At 45.4% G+C, this 22,884-nt stretch overlaps 1 protein-coding gene across 2 annotated transcripts in view; it reads right to left on the bottom strand.

The window, feature by feature from the left end:
• Positions 1–6,017: 6,017 nt before the first annotated feature.
• VSNL1 (visinin like 1) overlaps positions 6,018–22,884 on the bottom strand; it is an 83,833-nt gene continuing 66,966 nt past the window's right edge. For both annotated transcript variants that reach the window (XM_066386194.1, XM_066386193.1), the window contains exons 3-4: positions 9,284–9,499; positions 6,018–7,013 (exon numbers count right to left, since the gene is read on the bottom strand). In XM_066386194.1, coding sequence (XP_066242291.1) covers positions 6,816–7,013; positions 9,284–9,499 — 414 coding nt within the window. In that variant the 3' untranslated portion in view covers positions 6,018–6,815. The remainder of the gene's footprint in view (positions 7,014–9,283; positions 9,500–22,884) is intronic.

Here is a 22,884-nt window from a genome sequence, read left to right as displayed (position 1 = left end):
GGTAGAGTGAGTTTAATTTAGTCTCAAACTGAGATTCATTGGCAAATGAGAAACCCAAAACTTGTGCTTTTCTAATCTAAGAATTTAAAGAAAGAGAAATGTATGCATATGCAAACATGTAAACATCCTTCACTAACCATACAAAGTTTGATTTTTTGAAAGTTATACATATATAATCACTATCAAAACTTTTAACATACATGTGCTTTTTCAAATAAAAAATAGAACATACCAAATGTGTACATTTATATGAGTTAAATTCGATGTCTGAATTTTTGTGATGGTGTTTGAATGTCATAGAACTTAATACAGAATGGGAGATAAAATCCTCAGGTATCCAAGCATCTCCTATTGAGTCAGAGATTATTCATTGCTTCGACTTTACAAAGTTTTGGTTTTAACTATCACAAGGGAAAATATCTTGGGTTAATGTTTTAATTAATAGTAACATTAATTAAATTATTTCAAAAATGAAATGGTTCTTTTAAAATATATGTAACTTCTAAAAATACAACTTTAAGTTTCTATGTGTTGTATGACTTAAATGTATTACACAAATGACTCCTCAACCCCTAGTGTTCCGTGAGCACAGCTATGACTGAACTGAGTTATAAAGGCCCAGAGACAAGGAAGCAATGCTGTTTTCACCTTTGAAACCCTACTCAAATCTTTGGGGTAGACATGCCTAAAATCATTCTTAAAATGACAAATGTGATGAGTCTTGGTAACCCTGGTGTAACAGTATAGTTACTCAAACTGATAACACTAAAGAGTCAGGCAATGCTTCTTTCTTAAATGTGTTCCAAGTTTCACTTTTCCCTTCCCTCCATCCTGGTGTGCATTTTTTGCATGTCTGCAAAATGTCTGGACTCGTGTGGAGACCAAAATGCTGCAATTCTGGGTAAAACTGTTGGCAGGGACTAATGAGCAGGAACAGAAATGTTACCAGCTGTAATGGAAACGCAGCGATCCAGACTGTGATGAAAGGTTGAGTACAAATTAGACTTGGTTCTAATTAGTACAATTTATTATGTCCTGAGTCAATGATTTTTCTGGTTAGATTCATGACTCGTTTATATATCTACACAGATGCCTATACTTTGACCAACTCAGACTTTTCAGGAGAATTGGTTTGAAACTTACAGTTCTAAACATTTAAACAATGTTACTGATATATCATGACTTGAATTAAATGATCATGGACTTGAAGATATATAGCAATATTATTTTATAAGGACAGGTCTGCTCTTTTAAAAAAATAATAGTGTGGATCTAACCTGACCAGGCGGTGGCACAGTGGAATAGAGCATCAGACTGGGACTCAGAGGACCCAGGTTCGAAACCCCAAGGTTGCTGGCATGAGTGCAGGCTCATACAGCTTGAGCGTGGGATCATAGACATGACCCCATGGCCACTGGCTTGAACCCAAGGTCGCTGGCTTGAGCAAGGGGTTACTCAATCTGCTGGAGTCCCCCTGTCAAGGCATGTATGAGAAAGCAATCAATGAAAATTAGGGAGCCACAACGAAGAGTTGATGCTTCTCATCTCTCCCTTCCTGTCTGTCCCTATTGGTCCCTCTCTCTGTCTCTCTCACTGTCTCTGTCTGTCACACACACACACCAAGTAATGTGGATCTAAATTAACTGAGTCAGTGAATGAAGTTTTTTTTTTAATTATATGTAATATTGGTAACTAACCTATTAGATTTTGGTTAGGGCATCTGGATAGAGTCCAGATAAGCTAAGGTGGCCTGGGACTACTCACTAATTAGCAAACGTATAAGAATTTTGCAGTCTAACTTCTCTAGTTTAAGAATGGAGAGATTAATTCATTAAGTTCAAGCCATGTGCTAGCATCTCCTAGGCGCTGGGAGTACGACTGAGGAATACTATGTCTGCTCTCAGCTTACAGTCTAGCTAGGGAAACAATACCTTATATAGTCATTTCAGATCATGGTAATTGCTATTTGCTATGAATAATAAAGTAGGGTAAGGAGTTGAGAGTTGAGGGACATGGTATTTCAGATGGAGAGTTACAGAAAATCTTTGCAGAAGATAATTACAGCAGAGGCCTGAAACAAGTGAGAGAGAGCTACAAGCAGAGGAAATGAGGGCCAAGGCCTTCGTGTGACAATAAGCTCTATGTCCAGTAATCATAAGGCCAGTGTTTATGGAGCTTAGTGAGCAAAGGGGATGTCTGGCTAGAGGGGCTAGAGGGGGGGGTTCAGAGGTAGGCAGAAAGAAGCAAGACCATTTGGGGTCTTCGGCATGTTCTCAGACCTGGCCTAACAAGTGTTTTCAGACTTCCCTTGGGCTGCGGTGTGACAAGTTTAGGAGGGAATGATCGCCAACATGGAAAGAGCAAGCCATTTGGCGGGGTCTGCAGTGGCCCAAGTAAGAAGTCATGGTGACTTTGCCAAAAGCTATGGGGATAGATGCATTCAAATGTGAAATCTAGAGGCAGCAGGACTTACTGTTGGTAATACCGTGCAGTTGGGAGAAGAGTCAAGGATAATTGCTTGGGGCTAAACAGCCTGGATGGAAGATGGAGCCATTGGAAAGACATGGAAGGGAAGAGCATACTGGTATTTGGTGAGGAGCTACCCTGGTAACGACATCTGGTGTTTGAAAGTAGAAGTACCGAAGAAAAAATAAGTCCACACCATGTGAGACGGGCTGGAAGGACTTTGAGGAGGGTTAGATTTGCAACTACCTGAATCATAAGGGCCTTCGGGAGGGTGCTAGCCAAAACGTAACATGTCTCAACTGTGCTTTGGTGAGGGCTACAAAAAAGAAAGGAGATGCATGTGGAAGTGTGAGAAAGGGGGCCACCTGCTATGTAGGGATAGAAAGTTTGGCAAACGATGCCATGGCCACATGGAAAATCGAAGTGTACTTAATATACTGGTGATCTAGCGGAAGAGATTTCTAGGTGGAATATGAGAAGTACCCACTGGCTTCTTGCCGCTGTGACAAAAGGGGAGAGGAGAGAGACAAATGAAAGAATGAAACATTACACATAGAAGAGCCAGGACTGTTTCTCATCCCCAGATTCTCTTGGAGGGTAATTGATTTTCAGATTATGAAATGGCTTCACTGCAAAAACTCCAATTAGGGCAGGACTGTAAGATTCTTTTCTAGGACCTCAGAAAGAGCTAAGGCTGTGCTTTCAGACCTTTTCAGGCAGACAAAGGGGTCACCATGCTGTGAGGAAGACCACATTGGCCCATGTGGGGTAGCCCTCAGACCTCAGGAAGAGAGAGGCCCAGTTAGCCCCCAGCTGCACCAGGCCCGTTACCGCTCAAGCTATTATATGACTGCTGTTGCATGAGCAACCTCAAACCAGAAGCAGCCATGTGAATCCTTCTCAAGTTCCCAACCCACAGGAGCCATGGGAAATAATAAAATGACTGTTTCTATTTTAAGCCACTAAGTTTTGGGGATGAATTGTGAAGCAATAATAACTAACCCACTCCCGTTACTACCCACCCCCTAGAAACCATTATCATGTGTTCTGCTTTTCCATTTTACACAACTTTGATATTCTTTAGTGAGAACGTTTTTCACTTATATTATACTCTGCAATAGATTGTATTGTTTTATTCTCCATTCAGTATTTTAAAACTATATGTCCATGTTGTGCTGTGTCCATCAGTCTTGTTCCCAGCCAAGATGTAGAATGCCAAACAGTGCATCCACATTCACTCACCTGTTCCTCTAGTGATGAACCAGGAGATGGCTTCTAATTCCTACACTACAGAGCCATCACAGACATCCTGGGACACATCCCCTCATGGCCCTCTGTGAGAGCTGCTCAGGGCCATGTACCCGGAGTAGGAAGGCTGGGTCTGAGGGCCTGTGTCCATTTATTCTAACCATGTTCTGCTGGACTCTCTAGGATCACAGCACCAGTCTTCCCACCAGACCCAAGAGGACCAGAACAAGCAGAGAAACAACAAATTCACTTGCTAGCCCAGTAAAAAGAACCAGTTGCTCTGCTGGAGAGTTTGTTTTCCTTAAGTGTCCCAAAACTCCACAGGGCCTACTTCCTTCACAGGTTTTATTTCAAATAACACCTAACCACCCTATTATTGCAAATAGCCACCACTGCCTACCCTCACTCCTCACTTGCTGTGATTTTTCTTCATTGTTCTTATAATCGCACGTGTGTGTGTGTGTGTGTGTGTGTGTGTGTGTTTTTGATAGAGAGAGAGAGTTTGTCGATAATTTTGGGCTCACAGTAGGTCCATGAAGGTTTGCTATCGCCTGACCAGGTGGTGGCGCAGTGGATAGAGTGTCAAACTGAGACACAGAAGATCCAGGCTCGAAACCCCCAGAGTGACAGCTTGAGCGTGGGCTTATCTGGCTTGAGCACAGGTTCGCTGACTTGAGCATGGGATTGTAGACATGACCCCAAGGTCACTGTCTTGAAGCCCAAGGTCGCTGGCTTGAGCAAGGGGTCACTCGCTCTGCTGTAGCCCCCACCCCACCCCAGTCAAGACACATATGAGAAAACGATCAATGAACAACTAAGGAGCCACAACAAAGAACTGATGCTTCTCATCTCTCCCTTCCTGTCTGCCTGTCCCTATCTGTCCTTTTCTCTGTCTCTCTGTCTTTGTCACAAAAAATTTTTTTTTTGCTACGAATGCATTGCCCAGAGGCTGACTTAAACGAGTGCTGTTCCAAGGAGTTTCCCCAGCTCCTCACCCTGCCCCCAGTCTCAGTCGGGGTGAGAGCATGGGAGGTACTGAACTTTTCCATCTCTCTGTGTCCCCACTCTGGACTCACCTAGCTCAGGGGTTCGGACACCAGGACATTCTGTTAGCACTTGGGACTGTTTTCTCTAGAGGCAAAAGTTTGGTTCTGTCTGGGGGGGGGGGGGCGTTCTGAGTGTTTGTGGTGCAGTTTGCTTGCCCAGATTGCATCGAATGGATAAGTGGAATTATTAAGCCTTGGTATCTGGTTTTATTTAATGATCCTAAGGCAGACAAAGGAAAAGTATTTAGAAAAAAAACACTCAATAAAAAGTGAATAGGCCCTGGCCAGGTGAGTCAGTGAGTAAAGCATCATACTGGTGCATTGACATCACAGGTTGGATCCCTCGTCAGGACACCTACAAGAAGCAATCAATGAGTGTACAACTAAATGGAACTAAGTGGAGCAGCAAGTTGATGCTTCTCTTTCTCTCTCTCTCTCTTCCTTAACTCCCCTCTTTCCCCTCTCCCTCCTCCTCTTTCTCAAATCAATGGAAATTTTTAAAAAATATATAGCACTAAAATATATATATATAAATATAAAATATATATATTTTATATATATATCCCTATCTGCACTGTCTGATACTATACTAGCTCCATGTGGCAAATTAAAGTTAAATTAATTAAAATGAAAAATTTCCTCAGCCACACTAGGCACATGTAGCTGGTGCAGATACACATGTTCCCATCACCACAGAAAATTCTGTTGGATGGTGCTTTAAAAAACCTGAATTTCTCTAGGCACGTTCTGAAAATGCAAACCTGCTTTTACAGTTCTTAGTGGAATCTCTTCCGCCTTCCTTCCTCAGGACTAAACAGGTCAGAGTGTTGTTCCATCATTGAAAGAACGACAAGTGTACCTTTGATTTGGAAAGACAGACGTCTTCTTTCTTGCAGGCTTCTTTAGGAGGACACGTCCCAGCCCACGGCACGTGTCCTCTGCATGGTTGCGTAGGACATGATGCATTGCTAGCAGCACAGTCTCATGAAATGAAATTTATTTTCATACCATGAGCATTTTTTTGAGAATGAAAAAGTTGCATGTTCTCTGTAAATTTTACATGCCCTATGAATTGTCCCTCTTTTGAGGGCCGGGATGAAATCAGGTTGCATTTTTCCTTTTTGTCATTAATTCTTCAAATTCCAGAGTTGTCCGTTTAAGTGTAGATTTGGTAATTTGTTGCTAGCTGACCCTTGATAATTATGAATAACTGTTTCAAATTTAAAATTATAAAATAAGAATTGAGGAAAGAAAAAGTCAAATGTTATAAATTTATTTGGGACATCTATTGCCACCTCTTCGGGAGCTTTGAAAATTCAAGCAGAAATCAATACACTTTTTTTCCTTTCAATAAATAATATCTTTGTGTACATGTCTATATAGATAGATATACTTAATTAATGAGTCATCTAGCAGGATTCTTAAGTTTTATACTGCATTAATTCCAAAACAGCTCTTTCCAGATTGATAGGATGCAAATGAGGTAAGAGTTAAGGCAAACCTAAAAGGCATGCAAATGCAGTACATTGCTATTCACTGGTAATACAAGCGCTTGTGTGTGGACCACACAGAGGAGCCAAAGACCCCTCCGTGTGGCTGTCCAGTACTATTTTACAGGAGCATGATGACACAGCTTATAATTAATTAAGTTACAATACCATGGTGGGGCGTGGGGTCTCAGTGCTACCAACATTATGTAATTAAGGAGACACAAGCAGCAGCAAAACATGAACAAGAAATCATATAACTCTTTGCAGCACATTTCTGGCCAGGCTTTGGAGAAGGAGGATTGGTTATGAAATAATATTACACATATCATATTGTGGCAGGTTGGCTTGTTTTATAATATATGCTTTTTAAAATTCATTAGCAAATGACATTCTCATGCATACAAGTGTTTCAAACACAGGAAGCAAGTCCATGAACAGGTAGTCCAAGCAATAGTGTGTGTGTGTGTGTGTGTGTGTGTGTGTGTGTGTGTGTGTGTGTGTGTGAATAGCTGCAGACTGAATGGAACATTGAGACTTTTGTGCAGTCCATAGCATTGACCTCAGCTCATTTCTGAATGTCACACTGCAGAAGTAATACAATGGAAGGGTCGCTCTTGGCAGCTTCTTTGAATTCATCCAGCGTAATCTGGTCATCTTTGTTCTTATCCATCTTGCTGAAAATCTTGTCTACTCGCTGCTCGGGCGTGAGGCCGTCCTCATTCATTTTCATCATGATCACGGTGCCCACCATTTTGTAGATAGCCTTGGGGAAACAAGAAGTAGACCATAAAGTTCTCCTATGATAGACTAAAGAACTTCAGTTCACTTCAAAGGACTCCTGTCATGGTTTCAAAGAAGAGAATGATATAATCAGATTCATCTCAGATCCCACTGAGTAGAGAAGAAACATGGATGACTGCCAGATTTCTGGCTGGAGGAAGTGGGTAGAAAGAGTAGCTCAGTGGTGAGATTGAGAACCATAGATTAGGAACAGGGTCAGGGAGGGAAATGATGGCTTTGGTTTGAATGCTCCGAGTTTGAGGTGTAGATGAGAGTCAACAAGCTCTAGCCCTCGGTGATTTAGGAAAAGACAAAATGTGGTCTCAACTGATAGAGGAACTTACAATCTGTTTAGACAATCAAGCAAGATAAACGCTAAAATTTAGCCCTTAAAAAATTAGTGGAAGGAAAGCTGTGGATTAGGGACTGTGTTCATAAATTAAAGACCAGAACAAGAAGATTCCAATTGTTCCATTAGTCATGCACAGTACTCAATGTGAGGATCTCCTAGGAAGAAACGATTTTTTTCTTAGGAAAATGCCTTAAAAAAATAAATGCCCGGCCCTGGCCGGTTGGCTCAGCGGTAGAGCGTCAGCCTGGCGTGCGGGGGACCCGGGTTCGATTCCCGGCCGGGGCACATAGGAGAAGCGCCCATTTGCTTCTCCACCCCCCCCCCTCCTTCCTCTCTGTCTCTCTCTTCCCCTCCCGCAGCCAAGGCTCCATTGGAGCAAAGATGGCCCGGGCGCTGGGGATGGCTCCTTGGCCTTTGCCCCAGGCGCTAGAGTGGCTCTGGTAGCGGCAGAGTGACGCCCCGGAGGGGCAGAGCATCGCCCCCTGGTGGGCAGAGCGTCGCCCCCTGGTGGGCATGCCGGGTGGATCTCGGTCGGGTGCATGCGGGAGTCTGTCTGACTGTCTCTCCCCGTTTCCAGCTTCAGAAAAAAAAAATAAAAAAATAAAAAATAAAAATAAATAAATGCCCATCTATACAAAGACTTGCCAGTAAATGTTCATAGCAACATTATCAGTAGCTAAAAAGGGAAACAACTAGTAAATAGATCCACAAATATGGCATATTTATACACTTGAATACTATTTTAGCAATAGAAGGGGATGCAATAAATCCTACTACATAGATTAAAAAAAGGAAGCCAGACATAAAAGGCCACATACTTATATTTATATAATTCCACTTATATAACACGTCGGGAAAGACAAAGGTAGAGACAATGTAGAGTTTACTGAGTCTGGAGGTGAGAACGGGCAGGTGGTCAAAGAAATCTTACTGGGGAATGAAAATGTGCAAAATTGGACTATGGCAATGGTTGCACACTTTGCTAAGTTTACTAAACAGCATTTAATTATACAGTTAAAATGGATGAGTTTATGGTTGATAAATTATGATTAATGCCAATCGCAGCAGCCACAGCAGCATCCAATGCCCACGAGGGGAAAGCTGGCTGGAGGAAGTGGGCGAGCTCCGGCACAGCAGAGCTGAGCCATGGGTGGAGAACCCAGTCCTGAGAACCGCCTCGGTGCCCAGTAGATTTAGTTTTGTGGAAGATCTTACAGTGAGTGAGTGGCTGGTTAAAATGCTGACTCTCAGCCTGACCAGCTCATGGCACAGTGGATAGAGTGTCAGACTGGGATGCAGAGGACCCAGGTTTGAAACCCCGAGGTTGCTGGCTTGAGCACAGGCTCATTCAGATTGAGCTGTGGGTTCACTAGCTTGAGTGCGGGGTCACTGGCTTGAGTGTGGGATCATAGACATGACCCCATAGTCATGGGCTTGAGCCCAAAGGTCAGTGGCTTGAAGCCCAAGGTTGCTAGCTTGAGCGCAAGGTTGCTGGCTTGAGCAAGGGGTCAGTCACTTGCTCTGCTGTAGCCCCCTCATCAAAGCACATATGAGAAAGCAATCAATGGTGAAGCTTCTCATCTCTCTCCCTTCCTGTCTATCTCTGTCTCTCTGTCTCTATCTCACCAATAAATAAATAAATAAATAAATAAATAGTCTCCTTTGAAGCAAAAAAAAAAAAAAAAAAGAATAAAATAAAAAAATAAAATGTTGACTTTCAGCTGACCACGCCCAGGAGCTTGGCTCTGGCTTCTCCTAATGGGCTGGAATGCGGGACAGGGTTAAGAGAATTTAAGGCACCAGAGGCTTATGCCCAGGGAAGCTGGGGCACAGACTGGGGATCTGCTGTCTGTGCCCCACAGCCCAGGTCCTGAGCGCACCCGAGAGAGCTCGCCACTCACCTCAATGATCTCCAGCATCTCCACTCGGGTGATCTTGCCATCACCATCTAGGTCATACATATTGAAGGCCCAGTTCAGCTTCTGCTCGAAACTGCCCCTGGAGGTGATGGACAGGGCGCAGATGAACTCTCGAAAGTCGATGGTGCCGTCCCCGTTCTTGTCGAAGGTTCGGAAGGCGTGCTGGGCAAACTTGGAGGCGTCACCATAAGGGAAGAACTACAAAGCAGAACACACACCAGAGTTTCAGGTGTCAGCAGAGCATGAATCCCAGGCCCTTGTCTAGGCTGAGATTTGAGCCAGGACAGACAGAAAGGCCACCGCACTCGGGACAGTAGTGTGCCCCAGCGCTCAAGGCCAAGGGCAAGCTCACAGAGGCTGTCCCTAAGTGTGTCCTCACACTCAAGTGCCTTGCTGTTTCCTGTGGGCAAGGATGGTGACATGCAGCTTTCAGGTTGGTGGGGCCTGGCTGTGGGTGGCTAGCATCCCTCATCCGTGGCCTCTGGTCACTCTCACAAGGACAAGGACTGGGGCAGGTAGCAGACGTCTCTTGTCACTTGAAGTGGTGCGACGTGAACTTTCACATTCCTTTGAAATCTAGGTCCACCACCCCGTGGGGTCAGAGCAAGATTACCCGGACCTGTCCTCTCCTGCTACCAGCTCCCTGTCCCCAGGCTGCTGTCATCTCTGGCTGAGACTCCAGTGTCTGACTTCTTTTTATAGGGACTTTTCTTTTGTAGAACAGACATTTAAAAGCCATGACAAATAGAACAGGACTAGGCTTACTTTTGAGAGATATAAACAGGTTTCTTCTCAGAGCCACCAGTTGGCAAGGGTGCCTCAGGTAACAACAGGCACAGGAGCAGAAGGGAGCACAGTCCCTGGGAAGCCAGGCAGTGCAGAATGTGGTGGTGGCTTCGGCACCCACCACGAGTCAAGGGCACTCACAGTTGGCAGGTATGCTGATACCTGACCCTCTGCTGCCCCAGCAAAGCTAAAGGACATTGTGCAGGTGGAGGGTGGAAAAGAAGAAAATAAACCTCACTCCCCCCCCCCCCAAAGAACAAAGACGTGCAATTTTAAAGAAGGTATTTACATGCTTCTAGATGATTAATTCCAGCCAATAAAAAATTCAAACCATATTTTTGAGGAAGTCACTGGTATTCATGTAAGTTTTGCCACTTGGTAGCGGGACAGGCTGGCCGCTTCTGCACACATGGCTGGCTTCGTGCCTACTCAGTATTGTCCTCCTTAGGGAACCCTGCATTTCTCTTTCTCTCTGTACATCCTGACCTGGGACCTGCTGCCCACTCCTTCTACACCCAGAAGCACACTGGAAGGTAAGAAATTTCCCTCCAGAGAGAAAACGGACTTCTCCACGTCAGGACCCCATGCATGAGGCCCAGAGGAGGGACCAGCTTTGCAGGGGGACGAAGGGGCCAGCTGGGCTTGAATTTCAGTAGCAGCCACGTCCAGACACCAAGGTCTGTTCTGGTTTCCATTGCCGTGTAACAAACCACCCCAAAACGTACAACAATGACAATCATATTATTAATTTCAGAAAATGAAACTTTGACAGCCATTTTAAAATCTTTTTTACCCAACAAATACTTCTCCTTCTATGGCTGTCAAGGACACGTTTCTCCATGGTTCTTTCATTCTCTAAACATACATTTCTGCTGTCCTTCATGTTGCATTAAAATCCATTCACCAAAATCCACTCTGGCCCTCTTCTTGCCCAGCTCTCTCTTTGGCACTGGGGACACAGAGATCAGAAACTCATAGTTAACGGGGAGCACAATGTGAGGTTCACAGAGTCACACGATGTGGTAAGAGCTAGAACCCAGGAGTGGGCGGTCTTCCTAAAGCTCCAGGGGGTTTCAAGGAGGGAGGTTACAGAAGGAAAAGGCTCCCTTCTTTCACCCGTTCAGCAAGTTCCCCCTCCCCCACCTGCCCTCTTCAGGAGCTCAGGCACCTGACGATAGGTTGCCAGGTGCTGAGTTTCGAATCAAGCAATTTGGACTTGAAAATTTCTAAATAGGTAAGTTTGATCCTTGTGTGCTCTGAACAGTTTTTTAGTCCCAGTTCCGACACTAAATATGTCTTTTGTTTTGTTTTTTGTATTTTTCTGAAGCTGGAAACGGGGAGAGACAGTCAGACAGACTCCCGCATGCGCCCAGCAGGGATCCACCCGGTGCGCCCACCAGGGGCGGGCGAGGCTCTGCCCACCAGGGGGCGATGCTTTGCCCCTCTGGGGCATTGCTCTGTCTCGACCAGAGCCACTCTAGCGCCTGGGGCAGAGGCCAAGGAGCCATCCCCAGTGCCCGGGCCATCTTTGCTCCAATGTAGCCTCGGCTGCGGGAGGGGAAGAGAGAGACAGAGAGGAAGGAGGGGGGGAGGGGTGGAGAAGCAGATGTGTGCCCTGGCCGGGAATCGAACCCGGGATTTCTGCACGCCAGGCTGACGCTCTACCACTGAGCCAACCGGCCAGGGCCCAATATGTGTTTTTTGTTTGTTTGTTTGTTTGTTTGTTTGTTTGTTTTGTTTTGTTTTAGTTAGTATAGACCTGACAGGTAAGGGCTCAGTCCCATAGACTGCTCCCACTTGAGATGCCAGTCACAAGTCCCAGACTGCCATCTGTATGTACCTCAGAGAGACCCCCCTCCTTTGGCCATGGGCCAGAATGACTCACAGAATTCAGGAAGGCACTTGACTCACTCTCACCAGTTGGTTATAAAGGTATAAAGGATACAATTCAGGAACAGTCCAACAAAAGAGATGCACGGGACAAGGTGTAGAACTTCCGTGTCCTCTCTGGCCCGCTACCTTCCCAGGGCCTCTATGTGTTCCCCAATCCGGAAGCTCCTGAACCTTATAGTTTAAGGGTTCTTACGAAATTTCATTCAATAGGCATGATTGATTAAACCATTGACCATTGGTGATTGAACTCATCAATCACCAGCTCCTCTTCCCTCCCTGGAATTCTGGAGTAGGGTTGAAAGTCCCAATTTTCTAATCATGCTTTGGTCTTTCCCTGACCAGCCCCCGTTCTAGAGTTATCTAGGAGCCCCCAGCCACCAGTCATCTCATTAACATACAAAAGACACTGTCATCACTATAGAGATTCCAAGAATCTTAAAAGTTTTGTGTCAGGAATTCGGAACCAAGACCCAGTATATATTTATTGTATCACAATATCATATGTCCTTGTGTATGAGTGGTCTTCAATCTCTTTCTAGGTGGGTGTTGTTTGCTGAAATATTCATCTGGCCAAGGATCTTGGGCGGAGCTGGTACTTGTGAAATAACTTAAGAACAGGGCAGAGTGAGCCCCTTGGCTGATCCAGAGTCTGCTAAGGACTGTTCTTCTGTCAGCCTTTCCATATGCACTGACACGGGACCATTGGCTATTAGTGTTCTTCATCCTTGAAGGTTTCTGCCTGTGTAATGCTTTCCCTATCTTATCTCTCACAGCATCCTTTTAAGTTAAGGGGAATTGGAAAGCTTTATCTAAAAATAGCTAGGCACCTGAGGTCAATATATTAAAAAATTAATTTAGTCTAGAAATCCTTCAGAAAAAAAAATCAATCGTAAATTTTGTGCTATCAAAGTTACATATGCCTTGCAGAAGATCTAATGACTTTTATAGCCAACATATTTGTTCAAAAGAACTGAGTGCTCAAGAGCCCTCACACATCTGGAGGGGCTGTTTCCTTTCAGAAATTCATCCTGTCAAGTTCTAAGTATGCTGAGCTTTTCCAATCAGGGGAATGCTCCTTTGGATAAAGTAATTTAGCTTTGGCTGGATCATCACAAGAACAAAGCCACAGTCTCTTCAGTCTCTTTAGGAAGAAAGGGTCTTGAACTCTTATTCATTCCTCTTGCAAGAAAATAGTACCTGCGAATTAAAAGTATTTTTTTTGGCATATCATTGCTTGAAATGTTTGTTTATTTTGTAAAGTCAATAGCACTCTGCTTTAACAACTGTATTAAATGTTGATGTGAAAATAATTTTTGATGGCATTAATAATCTATAAATATTTGAACATAATAGAAAAGAGAACTTTGAGGCTGTAAATTATACATACAGAATTAGATATATATTTCCCTAATGTTTTAGTAGTTCGGGCTGCTGTAACAAACTATAACAGACCGGGTGGCTTATAAACAGAAAATTATAGTTCTGGTGGCCAGAAGTGCAAGCTCAGGGGTGTAGGCATAATCAGATTCCGTTGAGGGTTCTCTTCTAGACAGCAGACAACTCATTTCTTACATCTCCTTCATTCTTCTGTTTTGCATCCCTGTGTCCCTAGACATCATCAAACATGCCCCTTGCTTTGATATTTCACACGTCTCCCCTTCATCACCCTATGTCATCTTGGTCAGTCAAGAAATTCTGCCTTTTCTTTATGTCCTGCTGAAATGCTCCACCACCATGCTGGACTGAATCTCTCCCTCTGCTTGGCTGTTGCTTCGCGTATTTAGATGACTGTTTCCAAATCCTTTGCCTTATAGTAAGTTCTATCCTTATCTCTGTCCCTCCTGGCTCATGTGTCATCTCAGCAACCCACCCCCTCCCCAGCTCTTTGCTTAGGATCTCCCGAGTAGCAGCGCCATAAACTCTTGGCAAGCGGGAGGTCTGTCTGGATGTCTTTGGTTTGTCATTGTGTCACTTCTTTGAGCAGCTCATTTTCATGTGTGAAATGGGAACGCTGCATTAACTAAATGTATTCATGCTCCTGCGAGGCAAGGGAACTGGGCGATACTAAAAAATATTAAAATATTCATCATTAAAATGCCAACTCTCACATTCCTAGGGTTCCCTAAACCCCTTCACTGCTTTATATTTTTCTAAAAAGCTGATCATTATACAAGTTACTGGAATTATTTATTCATTGTCTATCTTCCTCAGTTCAAAATGTGAACTCCCTGAGGGCAGAGAGTCTTGGCTGCTGTGTTCTTTTGTTCTGTGCCTAATTGCTACGAGTAGGTGCTCAGTAACTACTACTTCATGAATGACCGAGTGAACTAATTTCTTTCTGAGCTGTTCTTCTTAATAGCTGTACTATGTAGTTGTGGCCGTTAAACATTCAGCATCTCTTAGAATCCCCAAGCAACCCAAAGGGATGGTTTGGTCCTTGTTAACTTTCACTTGGTAACAGAGAAATAGGTTTTTAGGACAGAGGTTTTAGCACCATCTGTCATTCTTATTTATTTAGGAGATTATTTGTTCAATATCTATTACTGAACTAAAATTCCCAGAGTGCAAAGACGATTTGCTCACTGATGTATCCATAGCACATAGCATGGGGCCTGCAGACAGCAGGTGCTCGACACGAGCTTATTGAATGAGCACATGGAAGGAACGTTTGCAGTGCCCACTGGAGGGTAACAAACGCTGCTGCTGAAAGTGGCCACCACTCATTGACATTTATTATCTTCTAGCCAGCTCCATCCAGCAGAACTTCTTGTGATGATGGAATATTCTATAAACCACACAGTTTAAAATAATAGCCACTGGCCATGTGTCAACCACTGTGTTAAGGCTGAGAACACACACACACACACACACACACACACACACATAAACATTGAAGACACTGAGGGATGTACCCCTTGAAATGTTACATTTGTGACAGAAGAACTAAATATTTTAATGTTATTTAATTTACACATCTGTGTACATAAACACATGCAGGTACTGGGTTCTGTATTGACTAGTACGATCTACGCTGTCATTAGCTCTCACAAAAGTCCTGTCAGGTGGTTATCCTCAACTTCATTTCATGGACAAGGAAACGTGGACTCAGAACGGTCCAGCAAACTCAAAAGTTCTTTTTCCGCTGAACCAATGTGCTGCTGAGAATAGGAATATACAGAACGGAAGAGAGGTTTTCATCTGCCTCATCATTTGTTGGAAAGCTCAATGATTATTCCACAGCACTGCAGTGGGCTCAGTTCTAAAACATCTCATTTCATCTAGTCCTTATAATGTAACCTGCCACTGTGCTGTGGACGAGGAAATAAGTTTCAAAGGTAAGGCATTTGAAGAGGTTCCTGTCTGCCGCAGAGGCACGAACTGAATGCAGATAGGGCTGATCATTTCTGCTACATCTTGTTTCTCTTATTTGAGTGTTAGCTGGGGAAATAAACCCGACTGCACATTTGATGAAGCAAAAGAATCTGTCGCATTATGTATTCTTAGCTTCCATCGTCTCAAACGCTTAAAATCCTCAGTCGTGGGTATTTATCGCCCCTTATTGGCATTATTGTGTACTACAAAGAAATTACTAAACTGCAGCTGAGAGATATTTTTTTTATGACAACTCAACAAACATCTGTTGTGCAGCAACTACGTATCAAGCACTGTGTTTGGTGCTGAATAAAACAGGAAAAGACTAAGAGCATTAAGATTAGCGGGACAAGCAGATATTAATCAACTATTTTAATCATCTACATAAAGAAGTATAAAAAACACTATGATAAATTACAAGTGTACAGAGCTGCAAACGAGTAATGGAGATGATATGAGTATAAAACTTTAAAATATATATTGTAAAGTTTTTTCCCACCACTCTAATATGCAGGCTGCTGATGATTCATTGTTTTTTGTCCTAGCTTAGAAATGGTTTCAGAGTCTGAAACTTTCTGAGCTCACACAAGTCTAGACTTCTCCTGACTATACTCTACACCCTCACTGGGAACCAATCAACGTGCAGAAGAAAACCCCAGGAAATGTTTGAGGTCTGTGTCCCTCCCAGGTCTGCAATAGCAGACCTTGCAAGAATTAACCAGCTCCCTCAGAAGACACTTCCCTAAAGACGGTGGGCCCACCCAAACCATGTATTTCCTTGCAGTAATCTATCCAGCTGTGAATATTAACAGGCTTGTCTCTCCTAAGGGATGGTGAATGAGCACCAGACACCTCGTGCTGAATGTGCCTGTGTCCTTGCCTCTGCACTCCAGTCCCCACCTGGGGCAGCACAGAGCTGTGTGGCGGCTGCCGGAGACACGGCCTGAATGGCTTTCTCCCCTCACACAGTCTTTCTTTTGCTCTGTCTTACTTTCCATACACTTCATGTTTCCAGAAATTGTTCTAACTTCAGAGGAAACATTGCAACCTTTAGAATCTTTCCACCTCCTAGAGGAGCCTGCTTCACTTTGATGGAGAGTGCAGGCCCCTGGAAGTTTCCTGACCTGACCTTCAGAGGCAGGGAGTTTTGCATAAGTTCGGGTTATGGCCCACTGGGACAGCTGATGTGCTGTGTCAGAAGGGGGTGACAGCAAGGCCACGAGGATGCCGGCCTCTCCAGGGTTCTGTCCACCACCCAGCTCCTGGCTGATGCAGGGCAGCTCTCAGAACTCAGAAGAAGTTTCTTCCCATTAGTCAGCAGGAACTAGAATTCACGATGGGATCAAAGAGAAGAGTATTCTTGGAGCACTCCACGGCTCAGTCTTGCTGAGGGTTGCCTTCCCATCCCTCATAGAATACAGTCCCTTTTCAAACATCCCTGCTCAGGTCAATTCTGTTTCCTTTGTTCTCTAATGTCAGAAGCCTATATTCTGGCTTATGAACCCATAAACACAATCTCCTCCCCAAGATTCTCTATTGTGCCCCTGAAATATGGCCACTCTGCCTCCTAATTCATCTGCCCTCTCCTCCACTGGAATTAATCAGATACTTCTAGCCTCCTGTGGATGACCTGGCTCAGAATCCCACCCTCGGGCCTTACTATGAAGGCAGGGGTTAAGGTTTTCTGAGTGACAACAAGGAGCAAGGCCCTTGGCAGTATCACAGGCTTTCCCAGCTGGGTATTCAAGAAATTTAGGCCTTGAGGGCTGTTCTTCTGGGTTAAATAGCTGGCATTAGATGGTAGCACTAAGGTGTGGGGCAGGCTGTGGTCAAATCCAGCTCTGTGTGGGAAGGCTGCCTCTCACACACCTGGCAAGCCTGCCCAGCCTTCCACACTGAGCTGTCATCCACTTCCTCCACAGGAGGGTCCACAAGGACTCTGCTTCTCTCTGCTCATTGGTCTGTTTCCTCTTCTCCACACAGCTCTCAGCCTGCAGTCACTTCCTGTCTCCATCCTTGTCAACAGGGCTGGGCCAGGCGGCAGGAGCATGGGAAGCAGGGCACATCCTCCAGGGACAAAGGGGCATATATACTGCCTCGCACAGTGGGCCACACTCACCCCTTCTTTCCAAGCAGCAGGCCATGCCCAGGGCAGACAAATGGGGGCTGTGGCCCCCAGCTCTGTGGTTGGTGCTTCTGTGGAGGGAAGATGTGCCACTAAGAACGAGGTTGAGGACTTCACTCAGCTTCCTGGACCTTTGCTGTGGCCCACACAGTACTGTACTCGGTATCTGTAAACCCCGCCCCCTATTCAGGCTGCAAGAGTCTGGTGTCTCTACAAGAAATCAGGACCCACCCAAGGCTAACGAGAGGCAAAGGTGGGATGGGACCCCAGTTCTGTTTCACTCTGTAATGCTGGCTAAGTCAGTTAACCCATATGTGCCTTAGTTTCCGTATCCACAAAATGGGGCAATAATAACAAATGCCCGTTATACAGAATTTTGAGATTTACTGGAGATGACAAGTGTGGAAGACTTCTGGGGCCACGAGGAGCTGGGCCCCTGGGTATGGCAGGCCTTCCTCTTCACCCCTGAACCCGTCGAGGCCGCCATGATGCATTCTATACCCTGCTGCCTACAGACAGCACCTGGATGAGTGTGGGGGGGGGTTAATGGTAGGATCTCTGTCCATGTGTCCATGTCCTGGGCTGCTGGCCAAGCTGCGCCCCTGAGGGTTAACTTGGTATCCAGTTTTGGCTTCAGGCTCTTCACCCCCATGAGGCCTCACTGGGAGTGGGACCCCATTTCACAGGGCTGCCTCCTCTACCCCACTGATGTTTCACATTCTAACTGTTCCCTCTATACTCACTCTCAGACCTCTCCAATCCGTTCTCTCCATAACGCCAGAAGGAATTGTTCATACCCAAGTCTGTACATGTCCACTCCCCATACCAGCCAATAGCGTGGTTGCTCTTAGAGGAAGGAACAAGCAGCCCCGGGCCTGCCCTGCCTCCATGTCCAGTTTCTGGTCCACTGCCCTGCTCTTCAGGCTTCTTTCGTCCTTGGAACCTTGCTGTGCTTGTGGCCACAGTCATATTGTCCGCTTTGTCTGAAATGCTTTCTTTCTGCCCCAAACCAGTTAACTCTTGTTCATTCTTCAGAGCTTGACTCAGTCTTCATTGTCTCAGGAAATCCTTCTCTGAGCCCAGGTCCACACGTGCACATCACTGAGTCCCGCCCATGGTTACATTGGTCATAATTGTGAAGAAATGCTCCTGGGGTTGTTAGATGAATGCCTTTCGCCCTCAGTGGACTGGAGGCTAACTGGAGGCAGGGAAAGGCCAGGCACACAGAAGTGCTCAACAAGTAAGTGTCTGTCCATCACCAGTGACTCAGTCCCACAGGGCTTTTTTAAGCCTGAGGTGACAGCTGCACTTTGACCAGTGACCACTGAAAGGGCTGAAATGCATTCTGTTGGTTGCCATAACTCACTATGCTAAAGAAGGCTCAGCATTTGGCCTGAAACCCTGCCATTTCCATCACTCCTTTTGCTGGTGATTTGTGAGGGTATGAATCATCCCCAGAGCAGTACATGTACTTGGTCACATGGCTAGAAAGGGGAGAGAGACATCTCCCCTTAATTAGAAATAGTGAGTCTCAAAATTGTTTCCCACCAAAGGGTTCATTCAACAGAAACTCAGGGAAGCCGAGCTGGTGGCAGGCTCTGTGCTGAACTCTGTGTGGGCAGGAGGGAGAGTGAGGAGAGGAAACGCAGAGCAACGGGAAATGTGGGGCCTGGTCCCTGTCTTCAAGCCAATGTCACAAATTAGAGGCAGAGGCAGCTGAACACAGGGGCCGCCTTGCACGTGGGGGCTCTCTGGGAGGAAACTAAAGACACACCCATCCTACCCTGCGCTCACGGGGGTCCCCTAGATTCTGAGGTCACATCTCAGAGCTGTTCCTTCACTTGGCCTCTTAGGTGACAATATCCATTTTCACAGCCATGGCTTCCTCAGGGCTCCAGTCTTTATTACAAGACCTTCACTATTAATTCATGGTTTCTGTATAACTTCATCTATTTGAGAAGAAAATTAGTTCTGAGTACATTTCTAGAAAAGGGGTTTTCGCTTTTTAAGACAGGATAAGCAATTTCCTTTTTGTACTATACCAGGTCCCTATCGCATATTCAGCCTTGCTACACTGCCCAGAGAAGGTTGTCAACTCCCAGAGAAGTTCTGTCACATGTTTAGAGAAAACTACATATAGGCAGGAGAAATCCAGACTCCTCACCAATTTTCAGGTCTGGTACTTGGTTCTTTTCCCCCAGGGCTGCAGAAGTGTGATGTCCTTGAAAGAAAACAGGAGCCACCCAAGGCTAATGAGAGGCAGAGGGGGGTGGAAAGTCTTGCTTTAGAATTCTTGTCATGAGAAAACCCAAAAGTACCTCCCTTTGCTCTTTATTGTATCCTCACTGCTCTTGGAATATGATATGGTAAACTGTGGATTCTCAGTTTAAAAGGAACTCCTATAAATAAGTAAATATATATATATATATTAATATTTGGGAGAGAGAGAGAGAGAGATGGAGTAAGTGAGAGAGAAGGAAGGGAGAGAGAGAATGAGAAGCATCAACTCATAGTTGCTTTCACTTTAGTTGTGCATTGATTGCTTCTTATACATGCTCTTGGGGGCTGAGGCAGTGTCCCCTTGCTCAAGCCAATGACCTTGGGTTTTTTGTGCCAGCACCCTTTGGACTCAAGATGGCAAACTTTGGGATTGTGTGGACAATTTTTCCGCTCAAGCCAGTGAGCCCACGCTGACCAGCCCATGCTCAGAGTTGATGAGCTCAGGACTTTGAACCAGCGACCCCAGCTTTCTGAGTAGACACTTTATCCACTGTGCCACCACTACTCAGGCTAGGAACTCATTTCTGAAATGAGGGAAGGGTAAGGATGTTTGATGCCTGGTGGAAGGCTGGTTTGAGGAAAACTGGAAAATGACTCCCCACCTGTTACTCTCTTCATTTACTTCAACTAAAGTGCATAGAGCAACAGATTTTGCAACTGGTTCTAAAACTGGTTATTTGTTTTATCTCCCCATCTCCTCCCAGAATAAAGTGGTTTATTCAAGATTGATCCCTATTTCACCTTACACCCAACTCATTTCACAACGTCATGGCCACAATGATAAGAATACACAGCCTGGCTGCATCTCATTTAGAATCTTGTTATAATGTCATAGGCCACCAGGTCTATCAAGCCTGGAGAGAGACCGCCATACCACAGAGCTGGTGACGGCGACACCATAACAGTCTGAGCTGAGAAGTTCTAGCTGCAGAAGTGGAGTACATTTCTTAGAAATGAGCATATTCAGGGCCACTGCCTCAGAAGATGTGGCCTCTATTTCCTGGGAAGGAGGAATCTTTCTACCCACTGGAAAATGTCTTCTGCCAATTTATTACTGTCCACCTCCACTTGAACTTCTGCACAAACCATTCCAGTCCCATGTTGTCCCGTCTCTGCCACCAAGGATTTAGAAGAGGGCTGGTGGCAGAACAGGAAACAGACAAAAGAAATACATCATGCAGAGAAGCAAGGGTGAGCTTTGTGCTCTGACGATCTGAGAGTACCTAAATTTCAGCCTGTAGTTTCCTAAGTGTGGGAACATCAGCAAAGGGTTTTAAATCTTTTTCAAAACTCTATGTTGTTTATATAAAAACGGTCGGGGGGCTGGGGTTGGCTGCTGAGCTGAGATCTTTGGGATTTAGTGGGAGGATACAGATATCAAGTCAGGAAGCTTGGGACTGGGCCACAGTCTTTCCTGTAGGGAGGGGCTATGTGGCCAGGAACAGCGAGACTTTCTCCTCTGGGCGGACCTGGTAAGGAGCTGCGAGGATGAAGATGATGTATGTAATGACGCTCTCAGTGCTTGGCTCACAGTAGGTGCTTGGCACCTACTTGGCAAGGCTGTGTTCTGTGTGTGCCAGGAATATAAAAACTGAGGAATGCTAAAATAATACACAGAAAGGAAATTATTTTCTTTCATTCTTTTATGGAAAAAAACATATGAACGATCAATCAATAATTACCTCTTATGCACGACCTGCTTTGTGCCAGGTGGCTGGGCTAGGTCTAAGCAGAATCTAGAAAGCATGAACCGTGGCCCAGGATCCTGGTCTGGCTGGGGACACACAGAGGCTCACTCAAAGTCAATCAGCAATGCAAGGCAACCAGGGACAGGTGTGCAGCCTACGCTGCAGGGCATGTGGGAAGCATCCTGGTGTAGTCACATCTTCCCTTTATCACCTTCAAGCCAGATAGAACCCAGGTCAACCAGAGTCCAAATTTTCTTAAGACTCACCGAGGCAAGAAATTTAGCAACATAAAAAAAAAAACCCACCTAAGAGGTTAGGGGCCTCTGTCACCTCACCAGGGCAGAAAGGCACCCTCGTCCCCAGCCCTTTAGCGAGAGAGAATGGAAAGAGCAGACCAGACCCCTGGAACTGATCCCTGCAGAAAACTCCCAGCTCTCTGTTTGCCAGATTTTGCTGGCTCTGGAGGCCGGATTCCAGTAGGGAGTCTTGTTTACTGCAACCTTGAGTCCAGGACCTGCTGGGGCAAGACCGAGGGTTTCTCTGGGAAGGGCCATGAGATGCTCCACGACTCAGAACTCAGGAGTACGAAGAACAGGAGCTTAAAACCCACACAAAGGTCAGCCAAGCCCCGGAATCAGACCCCCACCACTTCTTATCCTCCCTGTGGGGCCTCAGACAGGCACGCAAATACTCCGCAGAGACCCCTGGGGCAGGGAGGGGCCCTCCACTACCGTCTCACCTCCCAAACTCAGACTCCTTGATTTTCTTCTCTCACTGGGGACCAATTTAGAGATTATATCTCAGGGCACAGGGCACAGGGGAAGTCTCCAGGGAGTTCGTCAGAAGGGGCCACAGTTAGAACCCTTTTGTCTGAGGATTACAAGGGCAAGAACCCCAGCAGGTGGGTAGCTCAGGCTCTGCTCCCTGACCTGAAGCCACTCTACTTTCTTATCACATTCTGTCGGGTGTGACCTGGGAGCACAGAAAGGTCACAATAAAAATTCTGATTGTGCTACTTACTGGTTGTCAGACCTGGTGGTGGGGGGAGCTTAGCCACCTGGGTCCGACCGTATCTTCTTGTGAAGAATGACCCCTGGAGGTTCTATCAATGCCTATGATTCTAAATCCTTACAACTGTCAACATTACACCTGACAAGAGAATCTCATTTAATTAAACTTTTATAGTACTTACTATGTGCCAAGTGTGCTTTAAGCACATTGCTTGACCACTATTGTAAGGCCAGTAGTCACCACCAACGTGGCCATGCACATGCAGGTTCTCACTGGATTCGGGCAGATGGTAAAGAAACAGAGGAGCCAAAAAATGGTGGGCCATTTCTTTATTCTAGCCTCGTACCTGCCGATGAGCAAATACACAGGGTTCCCAAAACCACTGACACATTCTCCAGTTCCACAAGCAGGAGAATCTTCTCTGGTTC

Source organism: Saccopteryx leptura, chromosome 5 (assembly GCF_036850995.1).
Source record: "Saccopteryx leptura isolate mSacLep1 chromosome 5, mSacLep1_pri_phased_curated, whole genome shotgun sequence".
NCBI lineage: Eukaryota > Metazoa > Chordata > Mammalia > Chiroptera > Emballonuridae > Saccopteryx > Saccopteryx leptura.
Note: the sequence above shows the minus strand (reverse complement) of the source record. Positions and strands in the feature narration are given on the sequence as shown.